Source organism: Megalobrama amblycephala, linkage group LG22 (assembly GCF_018812025.1).
Source record: "Megalobrama amblycephala isolate DHTTF-2021 linkage group LG22, ASM1881202v1, whole genome shotgun sequence".
Lineage (NCBI taxonomy): Eukaryota > Metazoa > Chordata > Actinopteri > Cypriniformes > Xenocyprididae > Megalobrama > Megalobrama amblycephala.
In genome coordinates, this window is record NC_063065.1 from 18,328,704 (window position 1) to 18,355,373 (window position 26,670).

Sequence of the window (26,670 nt, forward strand, 5' to 3'; positions counted from 1 at the left end):
AGGTTCAGAGCGTTCTCATATTCGGTCACCTGGCTGTCTAATAAAGCTGGATTTACTGCAGCAACCTTCCGTCTGAAGCTGAAGACGAGACAGTGGCCAGCAGGTGTATGTGAGGGGTATGTGAGTTTGTCTGCATGTGCGCACATCCATGAGTTTATGAGTAAGTGTTTTGTACTGAATATTTGTGAGGTGCTCTTTGAATGGGACAAGTTGTTTTTTCCTGCAGTCTCCTTGGATCACATCCACCTTTCCACCTCAAAGTTCCTCATTGACCTTCCTTAAGTCTCAAGCTCAGAACTGGTATGCTACTGGATTCTTTTTTCACTGTATGACTGTAGACAAAACAGGCATTTACTCACTCTCATTTTGTTCCAGACCTGTGTTTTTGTTACTCTCTTTTTTTGTCCATACAGTGAAAGTCAGCAAGTAAGTTTGATAACATGGGTCACAATTTGGGTCATGGCTCATTGGTGCATGTGGGGAGCAAAGGCTGGCCTGTGTGGTCCGATCCAAAAGATGAACTACTGTAGCTCAAATTGCTCAAGAAGTTAATGCTGGTTCTGATAGAAAGGTGTCAGAATACACAGTGCATCACAGTTTGTGGCGTATGGGGCTGCATAGCCACAGACCGGTCAGCGTGCCCATGCTGACCCCTGTCCACCGCAAAAAAGTGCCAAGAGTGGGGACGTGAGCATCAGAACTGGACCACGGAGCAATGGAAGAAGGTGGCCTGGTCTGATGAATCACTTTCTTTTACATCACGTAGATGGCCGGGTGCGTGTGCGTCGCTTACCTGGGAAACACATGGCACCAGGATGCACAATGGGAAGAAGGCAAGCAGGCAAAGGCAGTGTGATGCTTTGGGCAATGTTCTGCTGGGAAACCTCGGATCCTGCCATCCATGTGGATGTTACTTTGACACGTACCACCTACCTGAGCATTGTTGCAGATCATGTACACCCTTTCATGGAAACGGTATTCCCTGGTGGCTGTGGCCTCTTTCAGCTGGATAGTGCGCCCTGCCACAAAGCTAAAATTGTTCAGGAATGGTTTGAGGAGCACAACGAGTTTGAGGTGTTGACTTGGCCTCCATATTCCCCAGATTTCAATCCAATCGAGCATCTGTGGGATGTGCTGAACAAACAAGTCTGATCCATGGAGGCCCCACCTCGCAACTTACAGGATTTAAAGGATCTGCTGCTAACATCTTGGTGCCAGATACCACAGCACTCCTTCGGGAGTCTAGTGGAGTCCATGCCTCGACACATCAGGGCTGTTTTGGCAACAAAAGGGGGACAATATTAGGAAGGTCATAATATTATGCCTGATCGGGTGTATATATATAGTTCAGACATGAAACTCTAGAGGGCACTGGCTGATAGGTCCTTGCTCAACCGCTCAACATTTAAACAGTCGGTTCATTGTTTGCTGTAAGCTAGTCCTAGTTCCTCTGAAATTTTCCACCTCCCCCAGCTCCACCTGCCTACATCTGCTATGGGATTCATGTATGTTCTATTTATGCAGCAGCAGCTTATCTTACATGTTCACAACAGTGGCTCTGTGTATCTAATCAACAACAACAGCAGCAACATATCAAATCTAGTCCATCAAGACCGAATACCTTAACATTTCTGTATGCTTAAAATAATTCTGAGAATTGTCATGATTGATATGGAAAAATTATTTCTATTGACCATACAAAGCAAAAACTGAAATTAGAGGGAACATTGGTCATGTAATTCTATATGCATCTAAGGAGACTACAGCATTTGCTGTGGAAATTGGTCTAGGATTGAAATGTAAGAAGTGTGCAAGTTTAAAAGCTGCTGTTATACCAGGCACTCATTGCAGTGGGGTGAATTTCTAAAGCTCAGATGACATGAAAGCATATGCAGATGTAAAGTGAAGTTACATGCAATTAGCCCAGGCCAGCAGCCCCATCAAACCAATGCAAGGTGCTGTTCACTGACACTCCAGACGCATGTTCATTATACTTGCTAATCGTGTAGCCGTGGAGCACAGCTACAAAAACATAATCAGCACCAAGGCTTTAGCTGCACAGCCGAGCCGCAATCAAGAGCCCGGTTTGATTACCTCCTTCCTTATTCACCCTTTCGTTTGGATTTTCGTTTATAGAGAGTTCTGGAACTGTTTAATTTCAGTTGATGAAATATATAAGTGGTTAGTTCTCAGCCTTGTAATCAGCACATTCAGTTTGCATGTGATTATCATACCGGTTGAGAGCCTCTCTTTGGATATTTGTCCCACTCGCTCTGCAGTGTGGACTAACTGTTTACAGCACGGCCATTTAGACAGATATGCTAACAGGAAATACCTAGTTTTCTGTTCTGTCATTAAATTGTAGTTTTTATAGTTAGTATTTTCAGTGAAACAGCCCTTCTTGAATATCTTCATTCATATGAAGAGTGATACAGATCAAGACAAACAAAAATCCTTATAACTTATAAGTTAAAAACTTACAAAAAAATAAACTTATTTAACTTATACTTCATTTAAAGGAACACTCCACTTTTTTTGAAAATAGGCTCATTTTCTCATTCAGGCGTAATATCAGACGCAATGATATTATTAGTATATACTTGATTATTAGTATATAGTTCCAAGCCATATCGGCCTAGAAAATCGCAACTTTTCATTTTCCGTCGGTCTTAGTACACGATGTAACTACAGAAGAGTTTTAAATAGGAAAAATATTGAAACTCTTTGGTCATTTTTGAGCGAGATGCTAATGGTCTAATCAGATTCAATGAACTATGCTAAACTATGCTAAAAGTGGTACCGTCAGACCTGGAGATCGGCTGAATAGATTCGAAAACGGTAAAACTCAACTGTTTAACTTTAGGGGAGTTGGAAAATGAGCCTATTTTCAAAAAAAGTGGAGTGTTCCTGTAGCATATTAGCACCAACTAGGTACTTCACTCATTTTCTGCCAAGAAAATATACATCACAGGACAGGGTTTGCTCTTACAAAAAACATTGTGGCAGTGCTATGGTACAGTATGGTACAGACATTAATATCGTGGTACTTTTATATTATTCCATTGTGCACTTTTATATTATTTTCAGTATTTCAACAATATGAAAACTAGAATCACAGGAATCAATTGCATTTTAAATATATTCAAATAGAAAATAGTTATTTATAAAATTGTAATAATATTTCACAATAATTCACTACATTAAATGTCGAACCAAACTCAAACTTTTGATCGATAATCTATGTATGCAAATTTCATAATAAACAGCAATATTTACCTTGTTACCTGTATTTTTATTTGGGAAAGCACAGGAACAGTGCCAACTGGACTTTTGTGAACACTTTTGAGTAATGACTCGAATCAGAATTTGAAATCAATTCAATTAAACAGAACTCATTCACCAAAATGAGCCACTAAAATCAATCTTACCAACTCTAGCACAGTTTTCTTAAAGGGGTGGTTGATTATGATTTCCCTTTTTTACTTTAGTTAGTGTGTAATGTTGCTGTTTGAGCATAAACAACATCTGTAAAATAACAACGCTCAAAGTTCAATGCAAAGGGAGATATTTTCTTTGAAAGAATTCTCTGTTTAAAGTCTACAACAAATGGCTGGTAGGGACTACAAGCTTCGTCTGAGGTTAGTGACATCACTAACCCTAAAATTTAAATAAACCCCGCCTCCGGGAACACTTAACAAAGGGGGCAAGGCCATGTTGGGCTGCTTTAGAGAAGAGGAAGAGTTGTTGTAGTAGAGTGTTGTTGCCATGCCGTCATTTTACGCTGGACTGCTTCACAAACGAGGGTCAATTCAATGCTGGATTTGCACAAAAGAGTTGAGTTGAATATCCACTAACCATTCAGAAACGTCCAGTTGTAACTTCTTCCTGAGTCTCTCCATCAGTGTCCGACTTCAGTTTGAACAATGTAAGACTGAACACCGTTACTGACAATCGTCATTTTGGCTGCGTGAGATTCTCCTGCTTTGTTGTTGTTGAGCAACCAAAGCGTGAGCTGTTAAAGCTCCGCCCTCTTCTGCAAAGGGGGCCGGGAGCAGCAGCATCTCATTTGCATTTAAAGGGACATGCATGAAAACGGCATGTTTTTGCTCAAACCCAAATTGGGGCAAATTTGACAAGCTATAATAAATGATCTGTAGGGTATTTTGAGCTGAAACTTCACAGACACATTCTGGGGACACCAGAGACTTGCAAAATCATTCCTAATATAGGCCTGTCTGAACTCTCTTTAAAAACATCGAAAAGTGTATTATCATAAACCTCAAAACAATTCAACAGTGCTGATTCCATGATGCAAGATGTTCTTTCAGCCTTTATTTGAATATGTACCATGTATTTAGCATGCATATTAAACAAACCAAACATTTCTGAATGAGTTTCTGAAAACCTCTGCCTCGCTCATATAACAAATCAACAAAATGTACAACCACAACCAAGATACCATGCTTTTATTTAGCTAGCTTTGAGATGTTTATAATCCAGACATGACAGGCCAATTACCTCAGGCTGTTTTATAATAGAAAAAGCAAGTGTGACAGTGTGATTCAGATAAGATGTGAATCGTTTAGTTTTTATTGAAACGATCCTACCCATCAGCATTCCAAATAGAGATCTTACTGTGTGATAGGATTTATTTGTGTTTACTGAAATTTCCTTCATGCATAGTGACTTGTGGACACAGCTATTTGTCAAACCTCAGTGCCTGAGGTTTACTGTATTTATTATTTCTGTCTCTTGGCAAATGCAGTCACTCTTCCTTCCTGTTGTTTTTATCTCAAGTCCTGTTTTGTCAGACCCCCAGTATTGTGGCATCTTTCCCCTTTCTCCTTGGGAAGGTTGTAAATTGCATTTGTTATATATTCCCTGCTGTCAGTGATCCGGAGGAGAAATTGGATTTCATGTTGGATCATTAGTGTTGGCTGTGGTTTGCTGTAGTTTCAGTCGGTCAGGGCCCCTCCATCTAGCTTGCTGCAATTGGATATTCAACTCAGCCTTTTCTCAGATGGATGACCGTGCAAAGGAGAAAGACATTTTGGCCTATTTGCTGACTATTTACATTCTCCTCTTTCCTGTGTCCCAAACAGGTACTTCTTCATCGCCTCAATCAGTATGCTGTGTCTAAAATTGATAAGAATATCACAGAAGAGACCGTCAAGGTGAGTTTTGGACACACTATTGGTTTTAGAGGTACACTGAAGCCTCAAAAATGCAGATTTATTTCAGAAATAGTTCACTAAACAATGAAAATGGTCATTTACCCACCCTCATGTCATTCAAAAAAATTTTTTAATATAAAATACAAAAGGAGATATTTAGCAGAATGACCAGGCTGCTCTTTTCCATACCATAAAAGTGAATAAAACTTCAAAAATGACAAACAAGCAATGTTGTTATTATTCACTAAAACTGTTCATCATTTCGGAATTGAAATGAAACTAAACTAAAATATAAATATTAGTTAAGATTAGATGTCACATTTCCCCCTGTTTTATGTTCCTATGACTCTTATTTTGATATGAATTTCTATTTCCCTTGTTGCCATGGTCCCTAATTTGCCCTTGTTTGTTCCCTAGTCACTAATTACCCTCACCTGTGCTTTGTTATCCCTTTACCTCTTTGTTTTTGTAGTCGTTTGTCGGTCATTGTCTTTAAATGTCTTTTTATGTCTGTGAAGCTGTTGTGTTTGCTGTACCCCTTCATTTTTTGGATTATCTTCTTTGTTTATTTAATAAAATGACTGCTTTCAAATAGACCCTTGCATACTCAACTCTGGACCAAACCTAATTCAAAATATTAATAAAAACTATAATATTATTAATTAATAGTAAAATAACACTACATAATACCTTTGCACTATATTGTAAGTCATACGATAGGTTTGTGTGAGGAACAGACCATAATTTAGTTTGTTATATGTTGCTGTAGTTCTGATGTTTGACATCAGTGACGTTAAACGTCATTGTTCTCTCATCTCTCGTGATGAATCATGATGTGCCAGACATGAGGGTGAGTAAACTGACAAAATTACCATATTTATGATTTGCTAAATTCAAACTATTTCTTTAAACAATACATTTTCAGCATGGTTGGCAGTGCATGACAGAAACTTTTTCAGTGGGAATTCTGCTGAGAGATAGTGAGTGCTTGTGTATTCAGTCATGTAAACAAGCTCAGACTGCTGTTTGCATGTTTTAGAGCATGTCTGAACATACATGTTTGACCATGTGTGTGTGGGATGCTCACTGACCAAGGGTCATTCAGAGGTCAGAGTTATTGAATATATGGACTATACAGCAGCACACAGCTGGCTTGTCTTCATATACAGTGGATACGTAAGAGACGTTTAAAAATGTCTTGATGTAATTAGGTATAATTAGGTAAAAAATATCAAACCAAATGTCTTAATAATTGTCTTCATTTTTAGCTTTATATTTTTGACACCTTTTTCTGAAATGTTTTGGATTAAAAAAATGTTTTGTGCTACATTTCTTAGTTTGATATTTTGCTATCTAATCTGCAAAATATATATTCATATAGTTTAAAGAGAGTGCACTGTTACAGCCGCTTCCAGACCTTCCCTTTTTGTGAAGTGCATTGTTGGATTTCCAGATCCAGACAATGTCCTTCTGACTCCCTCTGTCATTAAGTCAATGTTTCCATGCGTTCGCCCAACAGGTGCTGTTTTCTAACCTGGAAGAGATCCTGTCTGTGCACAGGGACTTCCTGTCCATGGTCGAAGAGCTTCTGCAGCCTGACCCCAGCCCGTATCATGAAGTGGGCCGCTGCTTCCTGCACTTTGTGAGTCTCTGTCTGCCACTCTCTCTTTTTCTCACCGTATTACACACATCCCTGCTTAAAAAATAACACTTGGTTTAAGCTTGTCTTAGCTGGTTTTAGCTGGTCTCCAAGCCTGACCAGCTGAAAAGTGCCCAAAACTCCTATAAACCTAACCAACAGACCAGCCTGAGACAAGGAAACCAGCTTAGGCTGCTTATATATATGTATACAGTTGTGCTCAAAAGTTTAAATACACCTTGCAGAATCTGCAAATTGTTAATTATTTTAACAAAATAAGAGGGATCAAAATGTATGTTCTTTTTTATTTAGTACTGTCCTGAAAAAGTTATTTACATATAGTCAAAAAATAGCTGAATTTATAAAAATGACCCGTTAAAAAATTTACATACCCTTGATTCTTAATACTGTGTGTGGCTACCTGAATGATCCATGACTGTTTTTATGTTTAGTGATGGTTGTTCGTGAGTCTCTTGTTTGTCCTGAACAGTTAAACTGAGCTCTGTTCTTCAGAAAAATCCTCCAGGTCCTGAAAATTCTTCAGTTTTCCAGCATCTTCTGCATATTTGAACCCTTTCCAGCAGTGACTGTATGATTTTGTGATCCATCTTTTCACACTGAGGACAACTGAGGGACTCAAACACAACTATTAAAAAAGGTTCAAACATTCACTGATGCTCCAGAAGGAAACACGATGCATTAAAGGGTTAGTTCACCCAAAAATGAAAATGATGTCATTAATGACTCACCCTCATGTCGTTCCAAACCCGTAAGACCTCCGTTCATCTTCAGAACACAGTTTAAGATATTTTAGATTTAGTCCGAGAGCTTTCTGTCCCTCCATTGAAAATGTATGTACGGTATACTGTCCATGTCCAGAAAGGTAATAAAAACATCATCAAAGTAGTCCATGTGACATCAGTGGGTTAGTTAGAATTTGTTGAAGCATCGAAAATACATTTTGGTCCAAAAATAACAAAATCTACGACTTTATTCAGCATTGTCTTCTCTTCCAGAATCCTTTCCATTGAATTGATTCCATTGAATCCTTTCATCTGTCTGCATTGGTAATGCACTTTTACGTCGCTGTTGTTTTTTTTGGCGATTAGGACATCTGTGACATGCACACTTACGCACCATTTTAAAAAATATAGGAAATACAAACAATGTAGAATAGCTTGAATACAGCGTGCGTCTCCCTCAGACTGTAAACGAAGCTCGGGCGCACCAGATAACACGTCAGCAGCGTCACTGTGGAGTCGTGAACCACCCTCCGGAGCAGAAGGGGGGCGGTAATGCACCAATAAGCTGGATGCCAACCGCCATAAAACAGGAAAGAAGAAGAAGAAGAAGCGGAGTCGTGAACACGGATTGACAACAGACCCGGAAGATAATACAATGCTGAACTGAATAAAGTCGTAGTTTTTGTTATTTTTGGACCAAAATGTATTTTCGATGCTTCAAAATGTCGTGGATGTCCTAATCGCCAAAAACAACCACGGCGACGTAAAAGTGCGTTACCAACGCTGACAGATGAAAGGATTCAATGGAATCAATTCAATGGAAAGGATTCCGGAAGAGAAGACAATGCTGAATAAAGTCATAGTTTTTTTATTTTTGGACCAAAATGTATTTTCGATGCTTCAAAAAATTCTATCTAACCCACTGATGTCACATGGACTACTTTGATGATGTTTTTATTACCTTTCTGGACATGGACAGTATACCGTACATACATTTTCAATGGAGGGACAGAAAGCTCTCGGACTAAATCTAGAATATCTTAAACTGTGTTCCGAAGATGAACGGAGGTCTTACGGGTTTGGAACGAAATGAGGGTGAGTCATTAATGACATAATTTTAATTTTTTGGGTGAACTAACCCTTTAAGAACCAGGTGGTGAAAACTTTTGAACAGGATGAAGATGTCTAAATTTGTCTTATTTTGTTTAAATATCTAATTTTTTCATTTAGTACTGCCCATCAGAAGCTACTCACATGTTTCCCGGAAGACAAATTAAGTAAAATTTATCTTGATCTTCAAATTCAAAATGTTTTCACCCCCCGGCTGTTAATGCATCATGTTTTCTTCTGGAGCATCAGTGAATGTTTGAACCTTTTTTAATAGTTGTGTTTGAGTCCCTCAGTTGTCCTCAGTGTGAAAAGATGGATCACAAAATCATACAGTCACTGCTGGAAAGGGTTCAAATATGCAAAAGATGCAGGAAAACTGAAGAATTTTCAGGACCTGGAGGATTTTTCTGAAGAACGTTGGTCAGTTTAACTGTTCAGGACAAACAAGAGACTCATGAACAACCATCACTAAACACAAAAACAGTCACGGATCATCCAGGTAACCACACACAGTATTAAGAATCAAGGGTATGTACATTTTTGAATGGATCATTTTTATTAATTCAGCTATTTTTTGACTATATGTAAACATCTTTTATGCAAAATACGATGCTACAAAAAACAAAATTGTAAAAAAAATGTGACTTTACCTTTGCCTTCCTGTGCCATCGAAAATAACTTGTATATTTGAGTCTAAAAGGTGGATTTATAGTTGTGAGGGAAGAGCTGCAGGGGTCCTTTGAGTGAGATGGTTTTTTTTTTTTTGTGGTTTTGGGATGGAGGCACTACTTTGTTGTGCTAGTATTCGATCGCCAGCCTTCTGTCTGCATCTGGATTTCTGAAGGGCATGAGGAGTAGAATCTCAGAATAAGCAGTTAGTCATACAGGCAGATTCAAAAGAACTTACCAGAGCTGGCCTCCTGTATGTGACTGGCTGTATCTTTGTGTGTTTTTGTGTCCGTGTATCTCCTCAGAGAGGAAGGTTTCAGATTTACGACGAGTACTGTGGGAACCACGAGAAAGCCCAGAGGCTTCTGCTGGAGCTCAATAAGATCAGGACAGTACGCACACTTCTGCTGGTAAGACACTTGTTCCTACACTGTATATAATTTTGGTGTGAATTTACTAGCTAATATTCATAACTACTAGTTGCCATACTGGTTGTCTATTTTACAGTAGAATTCTGCAAATTATTGCAATTAAAAATGACACCTATTGTGACTTCACACTGACCAGGAGAAGGAAATTATTGAAATATAATAGTATACTACACTTTATTTCGATGGTCCATTTTAGACATTCTACTAACTATAAGTAACTTGTCAACTAATTCTCATTATAATATATATTATGATAACTGTGCGTGTGCAAGCCCTGTTTAAAAGTCTCTCTCTCTCTCTCACACACAAACACATACACGTTAGAATTGCTCATAATCCTAACCACTGTCAAGACATTTCATTTGCATTAATACACATGATAAAGATTCATGATTTTGTTGGACACATTTCCTATTCCTGTCCCTGAATGGTGAGCTTATTAATGGGCATGGTAATAGGCAAGACCGGGCCAAGGTCAGGTCTAACACTGAGGGGCCATTGGCATGTGTGTGTAATACTATATCTTATGACCTCCTGCGATACATGCGAGCTCCTTGGAGAGTCCGACACGAATTCATTTCCTCTGGCCGAGCTGACAGGAGTGCCCTTCAACTCTTTGTCTTTGTAATGTAATGCAAGAAAGCACTGACCCCTCTATAACACTAAAATACATACATTAAAGACAAGCTGTACACTCAGATTTTGGAAGCTTTATGTTATTAGTTACATTGTGGAAATGTAAAAACATGTGTATATGTTAACATTTATTCCAGTGCTACTGACAGGCTTATATAGGCCTCTGCTGTTAAAGTAAACATGGTTGCTTTTATTAAGGTAATCAGCAGCAGATGCTGATTTTTTTATTTATTTATTGTATTTAAAGTTCTTTATGCCCTTAATGGTTGTTTGCTATATGTTTTTTTTTTTAAATTAAGATAAATGAAGGTGTTAAGATAAAAAACAGATATATAAACACTGATGTTCTCAGCAGTAAAGGATATTGTTGGTAATCTATACGGTGGGATTGCGAGCGCTCTTAGATTTACTGCTTCCTAAGTCTTTGAACTCGTGCTGTGGTGGCTATACGGTCGTAACTGAATTTGATTTAATGGCAGTTTTATAGCCGTGACCTTGAGGCAAACGTGCCATTCTATCATCCCTCTGAGACTCAAGTTCAAGTATAGAGTGTCATAGAGGATTTTCTTTTATTTTCTGACCTCTTTTGCATTTTTTATCTCTTAAGAACTGCATGTTACTGGGCGGCAGGAAGAACACAGAGGTTCCGTTGGAGGGTTACCTGGTTGCACCCATCCAGAGGATCTGTAAATACCCGTTACTTCTGAGAGTGAGTTCAAATTATTAAACTATAGACATGTCAAACAATAGTATACTGCACTATAACATGACCTCATCATTTTGAATCATTATTACTGGAAATAATCAGTAATAAAATTATCAGTTGCCTTTGGACATATATGTGTGTATATATATATATATATATATATATATATATATATATATATATATATATATAGTTGTTTTTTTATAAAACATTTTTATAATACAGTTTTTCAAAATTGTTTGCACAATGTTTTAACACTTGAAATATAAAATTTGATCATTAAACATATTGATTAATATGTTCATTACAAATAAACATATTAAATAATTAATCATTCAAGAGATGTTAAAAGTTCTGATAATTTGTCATACTTGAAATGAAAGGTCAACTCGAGCACATTACTGTATTTCATAAATGTCTGCACCAATCATTCGGGTATTCTTTGAATGCATAAAATGTGCATATTGTGTATACATACACTTACTGCTGAAATAGTATGAGTAGTATGCTGTTCCAAACATGGCAGTATGTTCTACTGTGATATTGTGACCTTTTCACCTTGAATGCTACACCTAAAAGTTTGATCTAAACTTTTTTTTAAAGGGTAAGTAACACACACAGTATCTACCAATCTCATGTATGTTAAAGGATTAGTCCACTTTTAAATACACTTTTCCTGATAAATTTACTCACCCCCATGTCATTCAAGATGTTCATGTCTTTCTTTAGAAATGAAATGAAAATGAAAAGAAATGAAGGTTTTTGAGGAAAACATTCCAGGATTATTCTCCTGACAGTGGATTTCAATGGCTACCAACAGGTTGAAGGTCAAAATTACAGTTTCAGTGCAGCTTCAAGGGCTTTAAACGATACCAGATGAGTAATAAGGGTCTTATCTAGCGAATCGATCGGTCATTTTCGAAAAAAATACAACCGTTTATGCTTTATAAACAAAATATCGCCTTGAACGTACTTTCCGCTTCCGCATTCTTCATAACGCTTACGCTGAATGTTCTACACCTTCCCTATTCAAGTTACGGAAAAAAAACGAATCTGGCGCCGCGTTTGTTCCGTAAGTAGAATAGGGAAGGCGTAGAACATTCAGCCGATCGATTCGCTAGATAAGACCCTTATTACTCATCTGGTATCGTTTAAAGCCCTTGAATCTGCACTGAAACTGTAATTTTGACCTTCAACCTGTTGGTAGCCATTGAAATCCACTGTAAGGAGAAAAATCCTGGAATGTTTTCCTCAAAAACCTTCATTTCTTTTCGACTGACGAAAGAAAGACATAAACATATTGGATGACATTGGGGTGAGTAAATTTTCAGGAAAAGTGTATTTAAAAGTGGACTAATCCTTTAATCTTGAGTACCTGTATATTAGTAATGCATCCTTCATATCTCCGAAAAGTCTTTAGTTTTATCATATTTATAAAAGATAAATACACTGTACCTAGTCTTTCCGAAAAAAGCTGAGCTCCTGGAGGCGCGCCTGGCGTCGCGTCAGTGCTGTGGGCAGAGCTAAAGAGTCACGAGCACGTGCAGCTTTTGTGTAGAAAAGCTGTGACATCATTATAAATAAAAAGGGAACAAAAACGTTTGTGATGTTTACATTTTATACACTTGCGCGCCGATTGACAACAAAACACAGACATTTGATGCAGTTTTACTCACCGCCCGCAATCTGTAAATCCACTGTCGAACTGGGACGTGTTTACAAAACATTCGTCACCGAAATTCCGGGAACAAACAAACACACATGCACAACTCTGTTAATGCCCCGGAAAAACAAACTTCATCCACTGTTACCTTAACGCTGGGTTCTTTGGGATGCTGAAAAAGGTAATCTTTCCCTCACAACCAAAAAAACACTTCTTTGGTGAAAGTGTTGAAAAATTTCTTGGCTTTCATAACCTGAACGAAGCGCATTGATGGGCGTGCTCTCTCTCTGGGTGATACGTGTGTGCACGCTTATCAGGGAGAAGTGCCCATACTAGGAATTCCACCCTTTATTATGTGATAAAGATCCAAAACTCTCTGAAACCGGAAGTAGTGTATTTGGCCCAGAAATACTCTGTCATACGTCCAACTTGTGTTTTGAAACTTTGGCCATGTTTAGCATGAGAATGCAATTCTTTAACAGTGTAAATAAGTCAGGATCATAGACTGTAAAAAACTCTGAACAGCAGTTTTGAAGCGAAAATGAGGCTGCTGCCATCTTAGCTGCGCGTCACCGTACGTCACTCCCGGATAACTGAAAATGAGCAAAGAGGCGGGACGTGGTTTGAGCTGATGTGACTGGTTGTTGAAACCATGCCCGCCTAGCTCGACGTGACCATGTTAGCAAGCAAAGGAGCTATCTATCTATCTTAGATACTATCTAAAATATTAAATAAAATATTATTTTTTTTTAAGATATAGATGCTCCAAAACCAGTAGTGTTGGGTGTGCAAATAACAACATGGAAAATCAAAATGGGACTTCATACCTTTATAATGAAGTAGAGATCGTGAGATGAATCCAATCCGTGACACTTGGGTAAAAAGTGTCCATTGCAAAACAAAAAAAACAGTACTTTTTGTCCATGAAAGATTTATATTTTGTCCATTGTTTGCATCACATTTCTTCTGAATGATCTGCTCTCTGTCATCGTTCTTCAAGAAATAATGCAATCTGAGCAGCGTTTATGTTGTAAAACTGTATACGATCGTATCTAACAAACAAATGAACCGTGTCCAAAGTATATTTTTTTCGAAATAGTGCAGCAGTTTTAGTTATAATATCCAAGCAGTGCTGTCGGATTTTGATATCCTCCCGCCATTGTCATTGTAGTAAATCTCACAACCAAAACTTTCAGCCAATGCCACGATCCAACAACGTGTGTTCTCCTCCGCATGCACATCTACACAGACACACATCAGTCTCGAATATTATGCAGCAAGCTATATTTTATAATTGTATAAAATAATCGAGCACAAATACGGCTGAGATGCCAAATTCAGCGGCTGCAATTAGCTGAGGTAAAGTGACGGCTCACAGACAGCAGCGGCATCTACCTGTCACTCAAGTGACCACGCCCTTAATTATGCAGAACTTTAAGGCTTAATATAATTTAAACGAATGAGTTAGAAAAAAATGCACCTCCCTCACAGTTGTCATGAAGGACAAAATTAGCAGTATAGACCAAAACCACAATTTGAACCAACTTATAAACATGTTTTTTCCTGCTATAAACTTGGCCAATTTAACATGAGACTCAATGAGATTCTGCTCTCTTTTGGAGCCTGTCCCTAGCGGCCAGTCGATGAATCGCAGTTTAAGTCACTTCCGTATTGGCTTCACGAGAGACTGGGGGAGGTTGCTGCTTGGTCAGAATGCATGAAATAGCATTAGACCCCCCCCCCCCTCCCTCTCTCTTTAAAGGGGACGTATCATGAAAATCTGACTTTGAAAAAGGACAACCCAGTAACTTAGTTTCGGCAAGCCTTTCTCTGCAAGCATGTGATAAAACGAGCCGCTCAGATTTCACTCCCCTTGTGACGTAGGAAGGGGATCTTATTATAATATTACAACCCCTTAATCTGCACGTTTCCACCCACGGTGCCACTATTTTGTTTTCACAAGCGAAAACGGTGTACCAGTTCTAACGACAAAAGTTCGAGCAACGCATGCCAACTGTTCTGTCGTTGGCTGCACAGATTAGCACAGAACACTGTTTAGAGTTTCGTTAGCTTGAATAGCCTGCAAGTTGACCCTGGCAAGCTCGATTGCTAAAAAAAGGAGCGTTTCTGTCTGAGCGATGTTTTAGAAAAAATATTATACCATTTTATAGCAATCATAAATGTTAGCTGGGTGTGTATGGCTCTGGCAAACTATATAATGTATATTATATACAGATGCTGGTCATATAATTAGAATATTGTGAAAAAGTTCATTTTTTTTATTGTAAATTATTTTTAAAAATGAAACTTTCATATATTCTAGATTCCCTACATGTAAAGTAAAACATTTCAAAAGTTTTTTTTTTTTTTAAATTTTGATGATTAGAGCGTACAGCTCATGAAAGTCCAAAATCCAGTAAACACAGTAATATCATGGTCAGCAAACCACTTGGAAGTGGTTTTTGCACTGTGGGCAGGTGCTAAAGTCCTGCTGGAAAAGGAATTCAGCATCTCCATAAAGCTTGTCAGCAGATGGAAGCATAAAGTGCTCCAAAATCTCCTGGAAGATGGCTGCATTGACTTTGCACTTGATAAAACACAATGGACCAACACCAGCAGATGTCACGGCCCCCCAAATCATTACTAACTTCAGAAACTTCCCACTAGACTTCAAGCAGCTTGGATTATGTGCCTCTCCAGTCTTCCTTCAGACTCTGGGACCATGATTTCAACATGAACTGCAAAATTTACTTTTATCTGAAAAGAGGACTTTCGGCCACTGTTCACTGTCCAGTTCTTTTTCTCCTTAGCCCAGGTAAGATGCTTCTGACATTGTTTCTGTTTCTGTTTTCCTGAAGATGTCTGAGTGTGGTGACTCTTGATGTGCTGACTCCGGCTTCATTTGACTCATTGTGAAGCTCTCCCAAGTGTCTGAATTGGCTTTACTTGACAGTATTCTCAAGCTTGTGGTCATCCCTGTTGCTTGTGCACCTTTGCCTACCCAATTTCTTCCTTCTAGTCAACTTTGCATTTAATATGCTTTGATACATCACTCTGTAAACAGCCACCACATTCAGTAATGACCATCTGTGACTTACTCTCTTTGTGGAGGGTGTCAATGATTGTCTCCTGGACCATTGCCAAGTCAGCAGTCTTCCCCCTTAGTGTGGTTTCAAAGAACAAGAGATACCCGGAATTTATACTGTAGGGATGGTCATTTAATGAAACTCAAATGTAAATATTCTAATATTTTGAGATACTGGATTTTGGACTTTCATTAGCGGTACGCTCTAATCAACGAATTTAAAAAAAAACAAAAAAAACTTTTGAAATGTTTTACTTTACATGTAGGGAATCTAGTATAAATGAAAGTTTCATTTTTTTAAAATAATTTACAATAAAAAAAAAATGAACTTTTTCACAATATTCTAATTATATGACCAGCACCTGTAATTAATGTATAATGGGCATTCATACAGGTTTTGCACAAAAGGCACATGTTAGTTGATGAGTTAAATCAACTCCCAGGTAATTACATAAATTTATCCACTAACCATTCAGAAACATCCAGATGCATTCTAAACTTCTTCCTGAGTCTCCCCATCAGTGTCCGACTCCGGTTTGAACAATGTATGCCGTTACTTACAATCGTCATTTTGGCTGTGTGAGATTGTCCAGCTTTGTCATAGTTGAGCAACCGCAGCGTGAGCTGTTAAAACTCCGCCCTCTTTTGGAAAGCTGGCAGGGAGCAGCAGCTCATTTACATTTAAAGGGACACACACAAAAATGACAAGCTATAATAAATGATTTTTGGGGTCTTTTGAGCTGAAACTTCAGACACATTCTGGGGACCAGAGACAGTGCACAGTATTATGCTAGTTGTCACGGTTGCAAACACGGAGACAAGAGACAGATCCAAATGCAGGTAAGTTTTAATGGGTAATCCACAATCGAGAGTCCAAAAACAGGCAAGGGTCAAAATCCAGAAAAGCAGTCCACACAAAACGAGCAAAAACAGGGAACAAGAAACACACACGAAAACCAGGAATGTGAACTGAAAACTCCATGACTAGAACAGAAACCAACAGGGTATAAATAGACAGACACTGATAACATAATACAAGACAGCTGTGTGTAATGAAGTGATCATGAGATAATGAGTCCGGCAGTGCGTTATGGGTAATGAAGTCCAAGGGGTGAAAACAAGAGTCCAGGATGGAGTGCCCTCTAGTGGCTGATGGGGCACTCACACTAGTGATCATGACATTACCCCCCCTCAAAGGAGCGGCTACCAGACGCTCCACCAGACAAAAAAAAAAAAAACAAAAAAAAAACACAAAAACTCAGGAGGGAGGTGGACAGGAGGAGGCTCAGGGGGAGGGATGGCGGGCCAGGTCCAGAGTCTCCCACAGAAGGCCAGGGGGGAGCCGGGGGAACAGTCCATGGAGACTCAAGTGGGGTCAGGGTTCTGGCCAGTTGCCAAGGTGGTGCTGGAGGAACTGACCAATCGGGTGTCAACAGACCTGGGGTCCTGGCCGACAGCCAGGGTGGCGCTGGGGGAACTGACCAGGCAGGTGCCAGCAGGCCTGGGGTCCTGACTGACTGCCAGGGCGGCGCTGGAGGAACAAACCAAGTGGATTTCGACGGTTCAAAAGGCCTGGGCAGTGGCAGCAGGGCAGAAGGCTTGGATGGCGGCGGTGGCAGGGCTGGCCAAGGGTGCTTCACGGCCATATCAGGGAGAGCGGACAGCTCGGTAACGGCCTCTGTGGCCGTCTCAGGGAGAGCGGACAGCTCGGTGATGGCAGCGGGCTCAGGCTGGGGCTGCTCTGGGATGGCAGCGTGCTCAGGCTGTGACTGCTCTGGGACGGAAGCGGGCTCAGGCTGGGACTGCTCTGGGACGGCAGCGGGCTCAGGCTGGGACTGCTCTGGGACGGCAGCGGGCTCAGGCTGGGGCTGCTCTGGGACGGCAGCGGGCTCAGACTGGGGCTGCTCTGGGACGGCAGCGGGCTCAGACTGGGGCTGCTCTGGGACGGCAGCGGGCTCAGGCTGGGGCTGCTCTGGGACGGCAGCGGGCTCAGGCTGGGGCTGCTCTGGGACGGCAGTGGGCTCAGGCTGGATCTGCTCTGGGACGGCAGCGTGCTTAGGCCTGGACCGCTCTGGGACGGCAGCGGCCTTGAACTGGCCAACAGATCCAGAGTCAACCACACCAGTGTGCATCCTCCAGGCACGCAAGACAATCAAGGCGTAGAAGGTGAAGACAGCCTTCTGGGCCATGGCAGGACTGACCGAAGAAGCGTGCAATGCTGGAGCGGACTCCCTGGCTGGAGCGGACTCACTGGCTGGAGCGGGCTCTGGAGCGGACTCACTGGCTGGAGCGGACTCACTGGCTGGAGCGGGCTCTGGAGCGGACTCACTGGCTGGAGCGGACTCTGGAGCGGACCCACTGGCTGGAGCGGACTCACTGGCTGGAGCGGGCTCTGGAGTGGACTCACTGGCTGGAGCGGCCTCTGGAGTGGAATCACTGGCTGGAGCGGCCTCTGGAGTGGACTCACTGGCTGGAGCGGCCTCTGGAGTGGACTCACTGGCTGGAGCGGCCTCTGGAGTGGACTCACTGGCTGGAGCGGGCTCTGGAGTGGACTCACTGGCTGGAGCGGGCTCTGGAGAGGACTCCAGGCCTTGAATGATGAAGGAAGCCTTCTTCCTTCTCCTCCTCCTCCTTTTACCGGGGTGAAGCAGAGGTTCAGTGCTCACCTCCTCTGTGGTTTCTGGAAAGTCTCTACGGTAGGGTACAGGGTGACCAGGTATAGCCCACTGGCTTCTAAAACCAAGATATTTGATGAAGCCCCAGAAATCCAGGATCTGAAGGCCCTCCAACTCCCACTGAGGCAAAGGGTCATCCAGGCATATATTAAAAATTTCCTTCAGAGCGACATCACTATATCCCAGCCCTACCGCCAGGGTCCAAAACAATTGTGCCAAACCACCCACCTCTCTGCCCTGTTGCCTCAGGGTGGTTAAGTTCTCCAGGCGAGCCATCCGTTCCTCCGCAGTGGTTGGAGGAGTGATAAAGATTCCCATCCTGCTGGATCCTTAAGTGATGGAGTTTTCTGTCACGGTTGCAAACACGGAGACAAGAGACAGATCCAAATGCAGGTAAGTTTTAATGGGTAATCCACAATCGAGAGTCCAAAAACAGGCAAGGGTCAAAATCCAGAAAAGCAGTCCACACAAAACGAGCAAAAACAGGGAACAAGAAACACACACGAAAACCAGGAATGTGAACTGAAAACTCCATGACTAGAACAGAAACCAACAGGGTATAAATAGACAGACACTGATAACATAATACAAGACAGCTGTGTGTAATGAAGTGATCATGAGATAATGAGTCCGGCAGTGCGTTATGGGTAATGAAGTCCAAGGGGTGAAAACAAGAGTCCAGGATGGAGTGCCCTCTAGTGGCTGATGGGGCACTCACACTAGTGATCATGACACTATTTGAAAGGTTCTAAATGTTGTTTTGGAGGTCTCCTACAATATGTTTAAATGCATCCAAGGTCAAAAAGCACTTTAATTTTCTAATATACATTGCAGCACCACCTTTTTTCTCACATTTTGTGAAACAGTTTGATAAAGGATTCAGTCTCTCTAAACTCCTCCTTTCCTCAAGCCTACTCTAGTCTGATTGGTCAGATGGCCCAGTCTGTTGTGATTGGTCAACCGCTTGCAGCACGTATTGGAAACAAAATGGCCATTACCATGTCTGAATTTCAGCTCCATTGGCTTCCTCAGCACTTTTACATAGTGATACGGACAGCAACAATGGCGTCAGTTGTACCGCATCAATTTGAGCCCATTTCCTCATCCTTTTGAAGTGCATGCAAAGTGGATTTGCTTCTTCTCGACATGTCGACTACACGGACCAAACTCGTCCAGTCCTCAGTGTTTGAGTGCGGGTCAAAGTAGACGTTGTCTGCGGGCAGCCAAAGCAAATTTGTTACAAATCTACATAGGTTTGTCTAGGAAGTAAGTCTGGAATTTCTGACGACTTGTTTCATGCAGAATCGGTTCTTTCTTTTGAGAGACAATTATGGAGTCAAATTAATGCCTTAAAGTTTTGCACAAAAATAAAGTTTTGCAAAACAAAAAAAAGAATTGAGCAATAAAAAAATGTTTTGCAAACAAAAATAAAGAATTGCAAAGGAAAAATAAAGTATTGAGCAGAAAAAAATAAGTTTTGCAAACAAAAATAATAAATTGCAAAATAAAATAACGTAGTGCAAAAATAAAAATATAATCAATTACAAAAATCAATGACAGCTGTAATCCTATTTTATCTTTGCCACATATTTTTCATGCTCAAACCTACTAAATCATTCGCAACGTTCATTTTATTCTGCGTTTCAGTCAAGCGTGCACTCACGATACCGGTTTTCCTTTGTGCTGCACTTTTCTGTGCGGATCTCTTTATGGCACTGGTTTGACGTGGGGGTGGAGTCAAGAAACGGGGGCACGCCCCCGCGAAACACGTCATCGGCAGGAGACGCAGATCGGAACAGAACAGATCAAGCATAGAGACAGAGCGCATTTATTATAATCTGAAAACCACGCCCACCGGGGGAAAAACAATCCAACCATCTACAGGCTGATTTTTTCACTGTTTTTTTCACTGTCTCATTACAAAAAACAGAACAATGCCTAAAAGCTGCTGTGTGACAAGGTGTACAGCTAACAAGCTAAAAAACCCAGAAATAAGTTTTTATAAGCTGTCGACCCCAAAAAACGAATTTTTAAGGACACAAAAGTGGATACAGGCAGTGAGACAGAGCGCAACGGGTCATATTACTATAAGAAATGCATTGGAGGGGGTCGTAATCGGCGACAACATATGCTAAACAAACCAACAAAAACAAACCATTCATTATTTTTAACCATGTCAAAGAATTATTTCACCTGTCGCCGGTTACGTTCCCCTCCAATGCATTTCGCGGAGGCGTGCCCCCGTTTCTTGACTCCACCCCCACGTCAAACCAGTGCCATAAAGAGATCCGCACAGAAAAGTGCAGCACAAAGGAAAACCGGTATCGTGAGTGCACGCTTGACTGAAACGCAGAATAAAATGAACGTTGCGAATGATTTAGTAGGTTTGAGCATGAAAAATATGTGGCAAAGATAAAATAGGATTACAGCTGTCATTGATTTTTGTAATTGATTATATTTTTATTTTTGCAATACGTTATTTTAAGGGTCCCGTTCTTCGTGATCCCATGTTTCAAACTTTAGTTAGTGTGTAATGTTGTTGTTAGAGTATAAATAAAATCTGTACAATTTTAAAGCTCAAAGTTCAATGCCAAGCGAGATATTTTATTTAACAGAAGTCGCCTACATCGAACGGCCAGTTTGGACTACATCCCTCTACTTCCTTCTTTAATGACGTCACTAAAACAGTTTTTTGACTAACCTCCGCCCACAGGAATACACAAGAGTTGCGTTTGTAGAGTGTGTTTGTCGCCATGTCGTCGAAACGCTGTTATTTTCATCCCGCAGTCCAATCACCGGGTCTGATTCCGGCTCAAATTGATAGGGTAAAATTAAAGACATGTTTACAATAACACTGAGCGCGTGCATCTCCACGTTATGGTAAGAGGCGTGACCTTTCCGGGCAAGATGCGCTAAACTGCTGTCGAATCACAACACAGGAACCGCTGGCACAATCAGAACTCGTTACGTATTTCTGAAGGAGGGACTTCATAGAACAAGGAAGTCATCAGCCCGTTTTTATGACAGTGGAAACAGCGGTATACAGAAAAGTAAATTATGTGAAAATTACTGTGTTTTTTTACACGCGAAACATGAACACGTTATATTGCACACTATAAACACAATCAAAGCTTCAAAAAACCACGAAAAACGGGACCTTTAAGGCATTAATTTGACTCCATAGACAATAACTCCATTTATCGTGCACTTTGACCTACATTCACAAACAGCTATATTACACGCTACATGAAAAATTATATCTGAAAAAGCATAATAGGGGGACAAGTCAGAGTGTTACAAAAATTGTATTGTACATTTACATGGAAAATCAACAACAATTTTACAAGCCATTATTTAGACTCTGAGTTTCATCTATTGCCAGGCCGATTGCTAATGTTTCATGGCTGTTCTTGAACCCAAAACACTGAAATTTAAATGGTTTACTGTAAACACCCACAAGTGTAATTTCTAGCATAATTTTTTCACTGAGCTTCTCACAGTCAGTCACCGCGACCCCTCTCGCTAAATACCAGCGATAGGCATCTGTGGTTGCTCAGATATCTTAGACATGTAAATGTGTGCGACGGAATTAAACTGATGAGGCAGAACCCTTGTGTTTAGACTTAGTTTAGAGATAAGCATCTTCCCCAGAAGATCTGCCTCGCAGTAGCAACATTATTAAACGTACTACAAACACAATTTTAGCCATAATTCTTCAGAAAACATAGCCACTAGCTTTAATAATTCCATCAGTGTCAAGCTTTGTGATAAAGATAGGTTCACTTCATAATGTTTTATGATACGGTCATGTTTTGTTGTTGCTTAATGTTTGCGTTTTCTGTGGATGTTTAGGAGCTGCTGAAAAGAACCCCAAAGAAACACAATGACTACTTGATGGTGCAGGAGTCGCTGCAGGTGATGAAAGCCGTTTGCTCCAGTATCAATGAGGCCAAAAGGCAGATGGAGAAACTGGAGGTGCTGGAAGAGTGGCAGTCTCATATTGAGGGCTGGGAGGTACAAACACACACTCACACACACACAATGGGTTTCTATGTTTTATAGGGACTTTCAATAGACATAATGATTTTATACTCTACAAACTGTATATTCTATCCCCTAACTATGGAAGCTTGTTTCTGCCACTAAATAAAAAGTAAAAAAGGTAATTGCAAGTTTTTATCTCACAATTCTGACTTTTTTTGCGTGATAAAGTCAGAACTGGGAGATATAAACTCGCAATTCTGTGAAAAAAGTCAGTCTTTTTTCCCCTCAGAATCTGACTTTATAACTCGCAAAGAAGAAGAAAAGAAGAGTAAAGAAGTCAGAATTGAGAGATATAAACTCACAATTGCGAGAAAAACTGACTTTCTTTCTCGCAATTGCAAGTTTATATCCAACAATTCTGACTTTATATCTCACAATTCTGACTTTATAACTCGCAATTGCAACTTTATATCATGCAATTGTGAGAAAAAATGTCAGAACAAACAAGCTTCCATACCTAACCCTAACAATTTGCATGTAACATCCTGCAAAGTTTGTGTTACAAGAAAGATACCTTAAAGGGTTAGTTCACCCAAAAATGAAAATTCTGTCATTAATTACTCACCCTCATGTTATCTCACACCTGTAAGACCTTCGTTCATCTTCGGAACACAAATTAAGATATTTTTGATAAAATCCAGTGGCTCAGTGAGGTTGACAGCAAGTTAATTTACACTTTCAAACGCCCAGAAAGCTACTAAAGACATATTTAAAACAGTTCACGTGACTACAATGGTTCAACCATAATGTTATGAAGCGACGAAAATACTTTTTGTGCACCAAAAAAACAAAATAACGACTTTATTCAACAATATCTAGTGATAAGCAATTTCAAAACACTGCTTCATGAAGCTTTGAAGCTTTGCAAATCTTTAGTTTCAAATCAGTGGTTCGGTGCATGTATCAAACTGCCAAAGTCACGTGATTTCAATAAATGAGGCTTCGTTACATCATAAGTGTTTCGAAACGTTTCGAAATTTCAATGGTTCACCACTGGGGGGGGCGATGATTCAAAACCAGTGGCCGAACCACTTATTCGAAACAAAAGATTCGTAAAGCTTCAAAGCTTCATGAAGCAGTGTTTTGAAATTGCTCATCGCTAGATATTGTTAAATAAAGTCATTATTTTGTTTTTTTTGGTGCACAAAAAGTATTATCGTCACTTTATAACATTAAGGTTTAGTACCTTTCTGGGCGTTTGAAAGTGTTAACTATCTTGCTGTTAATGCAGGCCTCACTGAGCCATCGGATTTTATCAAAAATATTTAATTTGTGTTCCGAAGATGAACGAAGATCTTATGGGTGTGCACTGTAAAAAAAAATCCCAGTAAAATTTAAGGTAAAAAAACGGCAGCTGTGGTTGCCAGAACTTTACTGTAAAAAATACAGTAGCAACGTAAAAAAAAATTCTGTTAAATTTACGGTAAAATAACGTATTTCATTAACTGATATAATGTTAATTTACCAACCTAATGAAGTACTAATATCTGTTTTGTACCTTTATAATACACTGACAGTCACCAAACACAGTGGTGATAAGAGTCACATGATGAATCAAAGTTCATCACAAGCAGATTTTCCACAAGCTGAGAAGGACAATACTAATATATAGAAGGTGCACACAGTGTCATTCACACACACACTAAACACCATCATGGTAACATGCATGAAATTTTAAAAATGCAATAAACATTAATTTAACAACATTAGATGTAACATCAAACCCTAATGTACATAACTGATTAGAAAAAAATGAGAAAAACTAAGAAGAAACAGAGTTATTTCAATGAAAATATATAAAATGTGAAGTGTCACGCAGGGAGTTGTGGGAATGTCAATTTACGTTTTTTCACTGTAAATTTTACAATGAATTGTTATTTTTCACTTCCAAAAACTGTGAATTTAATGGTATTTTACCGTAAAATTACATTAAATGTACCGTTAGATCTATTACAGTTATTCACCGTATATAGTACGGGAACTTTCTGTAAACCAATTGACAGTTTTTCACCGCAGCATTTTTACAGTCTTTTACTGTTAAAATCACGGTCATTTTTTACAGTGTGGAACGACTTGAGGGTGAGTAATTAATGACTGAATTTTCATTTTTGGGTGAACTAACCCATCAAGGAGATGTACTTATACTTTTTAAACTTATGAGTTCCCTTGATGGACACTGAAATGTGCAAAAATCCTTGCTCTGTAAACTTCTGAACGGTAGTGTAAACTCCTTCACCCGAGTTAGTTTGACGTCAGAAGATACAGTAAGAAGCGCCATCACAAACCCCCAAAACTCCATTCTTGTCAGTGTCTTTGATGTAAACTATCGAAACCCTAAAATCTTAAGTCCTAATTGAACTTCATGCTTTTGTTCGTGTTCTTTCAGCCTCTGTACAACCTCTCCCTCCACCCACCAGCTCATATGAGTGCTCTTTAGACTACGCCAGCACTGTCTGCTCTTTGCTTCAATGCCTTTAATTAGACCCACTTTGTACGACGGTAGCGGCCGCTTGACCAGCACAAGATTAACTCTGCCATTATTCATATTCAGATGGCTGATTAGAGCAGAAATACTTTCAAAAGTGCTCTATAAACTAACCACAAACTACATCTAACATGCAGACTTGTTCTACCCCCATCACATTATTTTGCATGTGACACGTGACCCATCAAATAACCAGCAGGTATCGCCGACTACAGTTCGAAACTCATTTATCCTCCAGACTTCCCCCTTAATAATGTGTGACTGGGCATGCGGCTGCCGGCCAAGGGTAACAATGGTGGTGATTGTGTGGGCAGTGTGGGTTCTATGCTTGGGGTTTATGTAACAGACCCGTCCAATGAGGTTTGCTCGGTGGCTTTGGAGAAAGATAGAAAGAGGTGAAATAAAAGACGCAGACATGGCGAACTCACACTCATTAGGATGTACGAGGAAGTTGACGAGGACGTGATTTAGTTCAGACAATAGAGTGACTAGTACAAGGATAGTTCAAAGAAAGAAAATGAAAAAACCTGTATTACTTTTCTCTTCTGTAGAAGACAAAATGAGAAATTTACTAGAATGCTTACATGAATTTATATTTAAATATGCACTACCATTTTTTTTTTTTAATAAAAATACTTCAGAAAGATATGCATGAAATTGATAATGTGACAGACTTAAAAGGTTCACAAAAGTTTCTATTATAAAGTTTCTATTTCAAATAAAGGCAGTTCTTTTGAACTTTTTAATCAAATAATCCTTAAAGTATTAAGGTTTCTACAAAAATATAAGCAGCCCAACTGTTTTCATCACTGATAATAATTAGAAATGTTTATTGAGCACAAAATCAGCATATTAGAATGATTTCTGAAGGATCATGTGACTGAAGACTGGAGTAATGATGCTGAAAATTCAGCAAATTCTTAAAATTTATTAAAATACAAAATGGTTATTTTAAATTGTAATAATATTTAACAGTATTGCTATTTTGAATCAAACTTTTGAATTTTAGCTCATTAGTCTATTTTGCATATGCACATATACAAATGTATCATGTAGAGATAAGTTACAAGACACATGAAAATATTTGACATTTGGCATCATTGATGTCAAACTTGGTGACATATTTGAATGAGATTTGAGAAATGTGGCGTTTAATAATAGACTTAAATGTGTGTTTTTTGTTTTTGTTTTTTTCACAAAAAGCTAGTGTATGAACATATATGTAGTGCACAAGTTGGATCACAAATTTACAGTACTTTTATGGTGTTTTCTTAATCATTTTTGGAGCATTTTTGGTGTTCGGGTCATTGACGAATAAAGTTTTTAAACAAATATAATGGAGATATAATTAATTTTTAAGTTTTATTAATTGTTAACAATGAGATTATATGTTTTATAATCAGTTAATTGTCATTTATTACAAGATGGACAAAATTTGTCGCCAAAATTTCGGTTTTACCGAATGACATTTTTGGTTATACCGAATGACGATATTTTCAAACAGTGCTAACAGGCTGATATCTAGCTAGCTAGCAAGAGGACAATCAAACATTTTATATTTAGTACAAGTTTTTAAAATATTACAACATTTTCTATGTTTTGTAGCGGTT

At 39.5% G+C, this 26,670-nt stretch overlaps 1 protein-coding gene across 1 annotated transcript in view; it reads left to right on the top strand.

Annotated features, from left to right (window-relative positions):
* The window catches only part of prex2 (phosphatidylinositol-3,4,5-trisphosphate-dependent Rac exchange factor 2), a 174,386-nt gene that overhangs the window by 24,284 nt on the left and 123,432 nt on the right, over positions 1 to 26,670 (top strand). The window contains exons 2-6 of the mRNA XM_048175299.1: positions 5,103 to 5,174; positions 6,694 to 6,816; positions 9,641 to 9,745; positions 11,010 to 11,111; positions 22,384 to 22,545. Of these exons, the coding sequence (XP_048031256.1) occupies positions 5,103 to 5,174; positions 6,694 to 6,816; positions 9,641 to 9,745; positions 11,010 to 11,111; positions 22,384 to 22,545 (564 nt within the window). The remainder of the gene's footprint in view (positions 1 to 5,102; positions 5,175 to 6,693; positions 6,817 to 9,640; positions 9,746 to 11,009; positions 11,112 to 22,383; positions 22,546 to 26,670) is intronic.